We start from the raw sequence: 11044 nt of genomic DNA, 5'->3' as shown, positions 1-11044 counted from the left end.
AGCTGCTTGTGGTAGATCCCACCATTGAGTTGATTGCCAGTCTCATCATGGGGCATAACCAGCACCAGCTGCCCACCCACTCGACCAGGCCCAGCCAGGTTGACACACAAAATAACCACCACATCAGGAGCCCATCTGAAAGTTTAACAGAGAGAACTGGCAAAGGGAACCCTCCTGGGGTCAGAGCAGATATCAAAGACTGGCCTCAATGACAAGCCCTGCAAAGCAGCCCAACTTTAATTGGATCAGACAATATGCCCCAGCAGTCTGTCAAAAACAATAGCACAATGGGCTAGTAATTAGTGGAGGACCCCTGGTGGTGCTGTGGTTAAGCACTTGCCTGCTAAATGAAAGTTGGGGGTTCCATGAGAGACAGATGTGGCAGTCGGCTTCCTTAAAGATGTACAGCCTTGGAAACCCTATGGGGCAGTTCTACTCTGTACTATAGGGTTGCTGTCAATTCGATTTTGACTCAGTAGCAATGGGTTCAGTTGAGGTTCATCAGCTAGGTGTAATACCAGTAGAGGCAGATTAGTCAGAAGCTTAACAAAGAGGTCAGGGAGCAACTGCAGACCATCCAGCTAGAGCACAGTCATCCATTAGGTGAGGGGAGGCTCAGAGACTCCACACTGTGGCAAAATAGATGTATCACTGAACTAGTCCTGCCAAATCACAAAACAAATCAACAAGCAAACAACAAGTCCTCTTCAGGGGTAGGGGATCATTTACAGAGTTGCTACAGTATATTACTAAAATGTTCATTTGTCAACAAAAAAATTAGGAGATACAAACAAACAGGAAAATATGGCCTATGCACAGAAAGAGAAAAAAGGCAGAAAACAAAAACTGACATTGAGAAAGTAGTGACACTGGACTGATCAAAGAAAGATTTCAAAATAGCTATTTTGTGTGTGTGTGTGTGTGTGTGTGTGTAGGTTCAAAAACTGAAGGAAACTGCATAAAGAGTTAAAAGATGACACTCTCTCATCAAACAGAGAATATCAATAAAGAGACAAATTCCTTAAAAAAAAAAAACTAAATGGAAATTCTGGAGTGGAAAAGTACAATAACTGAAGTGAAATATTCACTAGACAGGATCAACAACAGATTTGAGCTGGCAGAAGACAGAATCAGCAAACTTTAAAACAGGTCTGTAGAGTTATACAATCTGAAGAACAAAGGAAACAGAACCAAGAAAAACGAACAGAGCCTCCGAGAAACATAAGACAGTATTAGGCACACCAATATATGCATAATTGGATATCTACAGGAAGGAAGAGAGAGTAAGGAGGAGAAAGAATAAAGAAATAATTCAGAGAACACTTCCTGGATTTGACTGAAATACTAATGTGCACATCCCAGAATCTCAACAAACTCCAAGTAGGATAAAACAGAGAGATACACAGTTAGGCACATCACAGTCAAAATGCTGGAAATCAGAGAAAGAAACAAAACCTTGAAATCAGCAAGAGAAAAATGACTTGTCACTTACAAGGAAACCCCAATAAGATTAACAGCTGACTTCTCATCAGAAACAATGGAGTCCAGAAGGCACTGGGATAACATTTTCAAAGCGCTGAAAAGAAAAAAAACTGTCAACCAAGATTCTTACATCCAGCAAAACTCTTTCAAAAACGAGGATCAAGATATTCCGAGATAAACAAGAATTAGGAGAATCCATTGCTAGCAGACCTACCTTACAAATAGTAATAAAGTAAGTTCTTCATGATGAAAGCAAGTGACACCAAACAGTAATCTGAATCCACAAGAACAAACCAGGCACACAGATAAGGGTACCTGTGTAGGTAATTATAAAACCAGTGTGGGTTCATGTTTCTTTTCCTTTCTTCTCTTAACTGATTTAAAAAACAATCACATAAAACAATATTATGGTTGCATTACTGTCAGCCCTTTAACATATAAAAATGTAATGAATTTGAAAATAGCAGCACAAAGGTGGTAGATGGGAGCAAAGCTGCATTATAGTAAGGAAATGACATCAGATAATAACTTCAATTCACAGACAGAAATGAAAAGAGCCAGAAATGGTAAATAAGAGGCTAATAAAACAAACTCTATAAATTTATCATTGCTCTCCTTTCTTCTCTCAACTTCTTTAAAAGTCATGAAAGTATAAAAAGTAATATAACAACATATCATTAGGCTTGTAACATATATAGACAATATGTGTAACCACAATGTAAGAACTAGAAATCAGTAAAAGAAGGAAATTTTGGAAATTCACTAATATGTGGAAGTTAAATGACACATTTATAAATAACAAATGACTCAAAGGAGAACTCTCAAGGGAAATTAGAAAACATTTTTAAATGAATGACAACAAAAACATAACATACTGAAATTTACAGGATGCAGCTAAAACAGTGCTTAGAGAGAATTATGGCTCTCAACACTGATATCAGAAAAAAGAAAGCAAACTATCCCATCATGAACCTAACCTTTTGCTTCAAGAAACTAGAAAAAGAGCCGCAAACTAAACCCAAAGCAAGCAATAGGAAAGAAACAATACTAAAACAGGAACAGATAAAATAGAGAAAAATCAACCAAGTCCAGTTAGTTCTTTGAGAATATGAACCAAATTGGCAAATCTTTAGCCAGACTAAAAAAGAAAAAGCTTGACTGATAAAAAGAGAGATGACTAATTACTAAAATCAAGAATGAAAGACAACACTACCAAGCTTACAAAGTACATGCACGTGTGTGTGTATGTGTGTGTGTGTGTATATATATACATATATATGCCAACAAGTTAGATGACTTAGACGAAAAAGACAAACTCCTAGAGAGACTACAGTGTAGTAAATTATATAATATGGCTTTTCTAGCCATAAGTCTTTGTAAACTGTGGTGGAATTTGCTGTGAGCAACTGAGTAGCTCCTGATTGCTAAAGTTATCCACCTGGGGTATTTCTGTTGAAGCAGCACAAAGCAATCTTCTGGGAAGTTCGCTCTCTCTCAGGTGTATAGAATTCTGATGTTGGGCTTGGTTAGTTTGGTCACTCTGCCAGGCTCAAAAGGAGCCCTTCTAGAGGCAGAAAGGGTCTCTCTGACTGCTGGCTGAGAAAGACTGCTGCTGAGAGAAACACGCTCCTGAGAGGCATAAGAGACACATGCTGCTAAGAGAGAGATGCAACAGACATGCACTATTGAGAGAGAGACACGAGAAACAAACTGCTGAGAGAGTGATCTGCTACTGAGACTGCCAGCTGCTGAGTGAGACGGCCAACTGTGGGAGGCTGAGTGCATTTCTGAACTTGAATTGTAGCCTGTTGCTTCCCTAATAAACCCCATAATCTGTGAGTTCTATGTGACCATGGCAGCGAATTATCAAACCCAGCAGAGAGGTGTGGGTGCTGCGAGAGGAACGGTTGGTGAAAGGGCTGGAGGGAGGCAACATGTCTGGCCTCACAGGCATAGGCCTTGGGCTACTGATGGCGATTCTGTCTTCCTCCTGTGGGGTTAGAAGAGGTCAGAAGATGCTGCCTCCTTGCCTCTTTGGCAAAGACAAACAACAAAACTGACTCAAGAAGAAACAGAAATCTGAATATACCTATAAAAAGTAGATATTGAATAATCAAAAACTTATCACAAAGGAAAAAAAACCACAGTAAATTCTACCAAATCTTTAAAGAGGAATTAATACCAATACCTCAGAAGCTCATCCAAAATATAGAAGAGAAGGGAACACTTCTCATTTTATAAGGCCAGAATTATCCTGATGCTAAAACCAGACAAAGACATCACAAAAAATAGACAACTACAGACTAACATCTCTTGTAAATATAGACACAAAAAGCCTCAACAAAATACTAGCAAACAGAATCCAGCAACATAGAAGGAGGATTACATACCATAACCAAGTGGGCTTTAATCCCAAGAATGCAAAGTTGATTCAATAAATGAAAATCAACCAGTGTAATAAACCATAAAAATAGAATAAAAGAAAAAAAAATTACATGGTATCTCAACAAATACAAGGAGCTCTGGTAGCGTAGTGCCTAAGGCACTTGACTGCTAAACCAGAAGGCTGGCAGTTCAAACCCACCAGCCACTCCTCGGAAGGAAGGTTGGGCAATCTATTTCCATAGTGATACTGCCTCAGAAACCCACGGAGGGGTCACTATGAGTCGGGTCCAACTCCACAGCACATAACAACAACAACACAACAAATACAGAAAGGCATTTCACAAAATTCCATACCCTTTCTTGATTAAAAAAAAAAAAAACACCCAACAAAGAAAGAACCTTACTTAACCTAATCAAGGGCATCTATTGAAAATCCAGAGCTAACATCATAGTTAATCAAGAAAGGTGGGATGCTTTCCTGCTACGATCACAAACAAGACAAGGGTGTCCATTCGCATCACTTCTATTCGATATTTCACTACAAGTTGTAGGCAGGGTAACTAAGCAAGAAGGGAAAAAAAAACATCCAGGTTGGAAAAGAAGAAGTAAAACTATCTCTATTTGCAGATGACATAATCTTGTAAAAGAAAGTCCTGAAGAATCCACTTAAAAGCCATTAGAACAAGTTCAGCAAAGGTTGCATAATACAAGATCAGGGTTCAGAAAGCAATTGTATGTCTACAAAGCAACAATGAACAATCCAAAGTAAAACTGAGAAAACGATTCCATTTACAATGGCATCAAAAAGAATAAATTACTTTGGAATAAATTCAAAAGAAGTGTGAAACTTGAACTCTGAAAATCACTGCCTCACACACGCACATGCACACACACAAGGAAAAGCAGCAGGCTTCTAGTACTACCTCATGCTGGAAGAGGGCAGGGCTATGAGTCGTTAGTCACTGTGCACATGGCCAGGCTTCAAAGACATGCGTACACGGCCACGGGGCAACCATGGTGGCACACGACACAGAAGGAGCAGAGCCACAAAGGGTGCAACAAGCACCTTCCGGTGGCAGCCTCATGCGGCGTGGTACGTACCCAGATAGGAGCGTCTGAGGGGGGCTCTGAGTTCTTCCTCCTTACCATCTGGCAGGGTCGTTAACAGAGAGAGAAACAGGAAGAGGGAAAAGACAAAGCAGACTGGTTTTAACACTGGTCAGCGCATGTGTTTCCAGACCTCTGTTTTTCTCAAAAACAAGCCAACCCTTGGAACTGAAAGATCACAATGTTTTGGTTTCTGAACTATTTTTATCCAAAGCTACTTTTTTTCAATATTATAAGAAAGTACACAGGGGCGGGAGCAAGGAATTAGGCCAAAAGTAAAGTGGTCACATCTTCATTTCAGTTCTAAGGCCACACGTGGCTTTTACCTGCCTTCTGTGCTACGGACACGTGACACTGCAAAGCCCACTTCTCTTTGTCCCAGAAAGTACCGTGTGCTTCGCGCTTTTGCTCTCTGAGAGCTTTAGCTGCTGGACATCTGCCCCTGCGGCAAACAGGACCAATTCAGAAGATGGTTCATAAAGCTGTTTCAGAGCCCATGTGATGAGGAAGTGCCCACAGAAATGGGGAGTGGATGCACGTGACTGGCAGCCACATGGTGCCAAGTGACCCACATGCCCAGCCGACCCACAAGCACCTGAAACAACCTGCTTAACTTCAACCAGGAGCACGTGTGTCTCCCTAACCAGGACCTTCCTGGACCCCGTTGCTCCTCAGCAGCCACCCAGAGGCCCTCCCAGCATGAGCCGAGCAACTGAAGGGAACGAAAAGTGTTCAAAAGGAAGAGTGACACTCGATTGGGGTGGGGTTAAAGGTTGTGTGTCCCTGGCCACGTAGAATCACCTTGACTGGAAACTTCGCAAACAAACCGCTAAAAGCAAACACTAGACAAAGTTCACCCCTGGACTGGGTGTCCACAGACGCCCCTAGATGCTGCCAGTGGGGGTTGCGGCATTCCAGGAAAGCGGAGGCTTTATGAGGACAAACTGCAGCCCTCACCCTGCCCCTGTCCTGCGCCGCCTCCTGTACCACGACGACGACACCAGTCTGCTGGGTTCCTGAGCTCTCTGCTTTACTTCTTTGCCTCTGACCAATCTCTCCAGTCACTGGTTCCTCCCCTCAGATCACAGTCCCAGAGGAAAGCCCATCAGCACAGGGCAGGAGGACACATGATGGATGAACACAGGAAAGTGGTGTCCACATGACGGCTCAGCTGTTCCCTTGTCATCTTGCAGGCTGACCACACTGACAGCAGCGGGCAGAGTCCCAGGGTCCATTTGGGCAGGTGCTAGGAGCATGGCAGGGAGCAAAGGAAGGAAGGGGGAGGGCACACGTGTGGGCTAAAGGACGTGTGTACAGGTGGGAGGAGCAAGACGGCCACGGGTAGGAGGACTCAGACTGCACACGGACTGCGCTGGCATGGTATCAAGCCACCTAAGGGTTCCTGGCCAGAAAGCAGGATGAGTAGATGTGTCTTAGCAGAGTGTCTTGGTGTAGGATGGACAAAAAGGGGCCGCCCGAGCTGAGAGGGCAGCTAGGAACGTTCTCAACAGGCAGCATTTCTGCAGATTCCTCCACCAGCAGCCGGGAGTCCAACGGAGCAGGTCACGTTTCCAGAGATGGCCACAGCAGCATCTCCACCCCACTCCCCTGCAGGAGGTGGAGTCCACATCCTCTCCCCTGACTATGGGTGGGCTTGTGTGCTGGATGACTTCCAAGACTAGCTTCTGTAGGGCTCTCTCTCTGGGAGCACTTGCCCTTGGAATCCAGTTCCACAGCCCAGGTCACATGGGGAGGCCAAACATAGAGGCTCCGTGACAGCCCCAACTGAGATCCTGGTGACAATCAGCATCTACTCAGACATCGTGTGAGCTGCAGGCGACTCCATCAGACGTCGAACGGAACAGGGACAACCTGTCCCTGCTACATTCTGATCAAACTGTAGGTTTGGGAACAAAAGAAATGTTCTTTTAAGCCTCTCAGTTTGGGATAGTTTTTCAGGGAGCCATAGTGAACAGAACAAAAGATGATTTGGCAGAAGGTCACCTGAGCTGACACCCAGCAGAGTCAGAAGCTCTGGGTGGTCAGCTGACCAGAGACCAGACCTCCATCTACCTCCTGAGGGTAGTCACGTGATACCTGAGACCCACAGCTGCTGGAAGGGGTGCCAGGATCCATTGGAGCTCAGCCTGGAAGAGGAAGGGGCGGTGCCACAGGCAGATGCAGGACAAACTGGAGACAGAGCACAAGTGACTGGACACAGAGACGTGACCCAGAAGTCCAGGCAATCCTGGCACGGGCCATGCCAGAGCTGGGCAGGGGGCAGGACAGGGCAGGCATCTGGAGCCTGATATCCAAGGGTGTCAGCAAACCCTCCAAAGGCCTGTGTATAAACACCATCCAGCTTCCATTCTCAGAAAGGTATTTGACACCCACCCCAAAAAATTCTTCACTGAAATCTAATTTACATAGCAAACAACATTCACCCTTTTAAAGTGGTTTTTAGCATATTCACAATGCCTCTCAACTATACAGTTAGCAATGGTTAAGATGGCAAATTTCATGCCATATAGATATAGATACACATATACATATCTTTTACTGCATCAAAATAAAAATTAAGTTAAAAAGAAAAAACAAAAACTCTTGGAAAATATATACCAAACTGTTCACAGATCTAAGGAAGGGGGGGAACAAAAGCATATTTCCTTCTGCATTATTTGCATGTGTTAATATAAAATATGTGCTGTCAAATTTGTACGTATGCGTGCATGTGCATGTGAGTGCGTGCATGTGCATGTGAATGCATGCATGTGCATGTGTGCACGTGTGTGTGTGTTCTTTTAAGGTCCAACAGGGCAGGAAGGAGTGAAGGAAGAACCCAGAAGTGCCGAGCACACCTGCCTCCCCAGCCGTGGTTTGGCACTTACTCAGCATGTGGACTAAGCTGCTCTGAGGGACAGGAGCTGTGGTGAAAGGCGTTGCCACGCTCTTTGGGAGAAGCGTAGCACGGATGCTATACCTCTGCTCTGGCTTTCCTTCCCACGCCTAGATTTCCGCCAAAGTTACAGCAACTTCAAGTTGAACCTATTTCCCCCTAGTTAAACCTTGGCTGGGGCAGGCAGGAAAGAAACAGGTTTTATAAAAAGTACTGGCATAGTGCATAGGCACCTGACTGCTAACCAGAAGCCTGGTGGTTCAAACCCACCAGCCACTCCTTGGAAGGAAGGCTGGGCAATCTACTTCCGTAGAGACACCACCTCGGAAACCCAAGGAGGGGTCGCTATGAGTTGGATCCGACTCAATGGCAGTGGTTTAGGGTTAAGGGCCCATCAGGCAAGAGTCAGGCTGCCATCTGACCAGCCTTCCCTCCCTGCAAACTGTCTGCAGGTCAGCCGGGCCAGTCCGTTCTGGAACTCTGGGTGAGATTTGGGACATAAATTTGACCACCTGACTCTGAGCCACTGACAACTGTTTCTCTAATAAATCCAAAGATAAATGAAACATGAACAATATATTACAAAGTAACATTTTTAAAAAGCAAAAATAAATAAAATGAAACAAATTTTCAGCCTGAATTGTTTAGTTTCAGCCCCACCCCCACCCCCACCAGACAGATAAGGAAACAAACTCCACCTTTCATTAAAGCCCCAAGAATGGCCTTAGGAATCTCTTGTGAATTCTCATGACAGACAGACAGGCAGACACACACACACACACACACACACTGTGGCCCTGCTGACTCTCCATCTGCGGTCACTGCAAGGCCCAGCAAAGTCTTAGGGTCGGACAGCCCTGTGGAGGCAGCATCTGCGTTAACCAAAGACCCCCACACAGAGGAGCACAGGCTGGGCAGGCCTGGGGCAGCAGGACCAGGAGCCCTGCGTGTGCTGGTTCTGAGCAACTGGATTCACAGACGTCACCCATGACGCTGGGCACAAGTGTCCTCGCTGCTGTAACCAATGTCCACAAACTGAGGCCGTAAAACAACGTAAGTTTACTCTCGTCGTCCTGGAGGCCAGTCCAGAATCAAGGTGTCAGGCAGGTGTGCTCTCTCTGCAAGCTCTGCAGGAGAATCCTTGCCTGTTCCAGGTTCTCATGACTGCAGGCACTCCTTGGCCTGTGGCAGCCTCTCTCTAATCTTTGCCTCTGTCTTCACATGGCCACCTTCCCTCTGTGCCTCTGGTCTCTTCTTCCCTTCTTATAAGGGCACCAGTCACTTGACATAGGGCTCAACCTAAACCCAGGATGATCGAATTGCAGGACCGTTAACCACTGTCATCTGAAAAGACCCTATTTCCAAATGAGGTCACAGTCCAAGGCACTGGGTAGACATGAATCTGGGGGACACTACACTATGGGTAGATGTGAATTTTGGGGGGACACTACAGTATGGGTAGTCAACAATCATAGGTGGCAACATCAGCAAAGTTGCCAGAAAAACCAGATACATTGGGGTGAGGCACGCTGCTTACTGCTGCCTGGCCTCAATGCCCCAGGAATTCCAGAGCAAGCATGTCAACGGTCAACATCGCCAGCAGAGAGAAACCATGACTGTCTACTGGGGAAAGCACTCCCCAAACTCTAAGAGCAGAGGAAAGGAACGGAGGCAGACAGATGAGTGTCCTACTGCTGCAAGTTTCCACAGTTGGTGGCTCAAAGCACCACACAGTTCTCTCTTACAGGTCTGGAGGTGAGGCTTCCAACATGGGTCTCACGGGACTCAACTGAGGTGTTGGAAGGGCTGTGTCCTTCTGGAGGTTCCAGGGGAAAGCTTGTTGCCTGCTCACTAAGGTGTTGACAGAATCTAGTTCCTGTGGTTGTAGGACCAAGGTCTGGGTTCTCAAGGGGAATGTGATGAGGATGTCCCAGCACCCAGAGGCCCCGCATTCCTCAGCTCATGGCCCCTTCCTCCATCTACAACACGTGAGTGAGTCAAGTCCCTCTCGTGTCATCTTGTGACCTTTCACTTTGACCTTTTGAGACCATGTGAAGAGATCAAGCCCTCAGATACCCCAAGGCAATGTATCTCAAGGTCTGTAACCTGAGTGTGACCTGCAGACTCCTCCTACCACATCAGGTACCATTGATGGTCCTGGAGACCGGGCATGGATTGCCCTGGGGGCTGCTATTTTGTAAAAATAACAGATTCCAGCCATTTCCTGGAAATTGAGATTCACCTTTGTAACTAAATCCCCCTTAACTCCTGTGGGAAGAATTTATGTAGAACATTGGAAGTAAAGGGAGAGCAATCAGCTATCATCTGTCACAGCCAACACTCTAAAACTTCTCTGTCGTGGACTGAATTGTTTCTCCTAAAAATATGTCAACTCGGCTAGGCCATGATTCTCAGTATTGTGTCGTTGTCCTCTATTTTTGTACCACCTGATTATCCTCCATTTTGTGACGTGCAGTAAATCCTAGCCTCTATCGGAAACCCAAGGAGGGGTCGCTATGAGTCAGGGCTGACTCGACGGCACATAACAACAAACAACAACATGCCTGTGGTTAAGGAGCTCTGGTGGTATAGTATATAAGGCATTTTGACCAGAAGTTCAGCAGTTCAAACCTACCAGACAATCTGGCAAAGGAAGATGGGGTGATCTACTTCTATAAAGATTTACAGCCTTGGAAACCCAATGGGTGTCGCTGACTCAGAACCGAATCCATGGCAGTGAGTTTGGTTTCTTGGCATGCCTGGTAATCAGAAGTTTGGCAGTTCAAACCTACCAGCCACTCTGCAGAGGGAAGACTGGGCAATCTATTTCATAAAGATTTATCACCTTGGAAACCCTAGGAATCAACTCCTTGACAGTGAGTTTGGTTTTTGGGTCTTTTTTTTTTTGGTGGTTATGGTCCCACCTGGGGGTGAATTGTCTGTTATGTTAATGAAGCAGAATTAGGTCATGATGATGAGGATTTGGTTAGATATGTCATGTTAATGAAGTAGGGTTAGGGTGGGATGTACCCTGAGTCACCACCCTTCCCCGCTCTACAAGAGGTAAAGCAGAAACAAGCAGAGAGGACCTCAGTGTCACTCAGAAGGAGCAGCGGGGAGCAGAGCGTGTCCTTCGGAGCCAGGGTCCCTGTGCTAAGAATCTCCTAGACACAG

The 11044-nt window shown here is 45.4% G+C and overlaps 1 protein-coding gene across 1 annotated transcript in view; it reads right to left on the bottom strand.

Moving 5' to 3' along the window:
* Positions 1–11044, bottom strand: part of SLC66A2 (solute carrier family 66 member 2) — a 51190-nt gene that overhangs the window by 29769 nt on the left and 10377 nt on the right. Inside the window, exon 4 of the mRNA XM_007953300.1 lies at positions 4969–5016. Coding sequence (XP_007951491.1) covers positions 4969–5016 — 48 coding nt within the window. The remainder of the gene's footprint in view (positions 1–4968; positions 5017–11044) is intronic.

Source organism: Orycteropus afer, unplaced genomic scaffold (assembly GCF_000298275.1).
Source record: "Orycteropus afer afer isolate SDZICR_OR568_19922 unplaced genomic scaffold, OryAfe1.0 scaffold00385, whole genome shotgun sequence".
NCBI lineage: Eukaryota > Metazoa > Chordata > Mammalia > Tubulidentata > Orycteropodidae > Orycteropus > Orycteropus afer.
The sequence above is the reverse complement of the archived record's forward strand: the minus strand, read 5'-3'. Positions and strand labels throughout refer to the sequence as shown.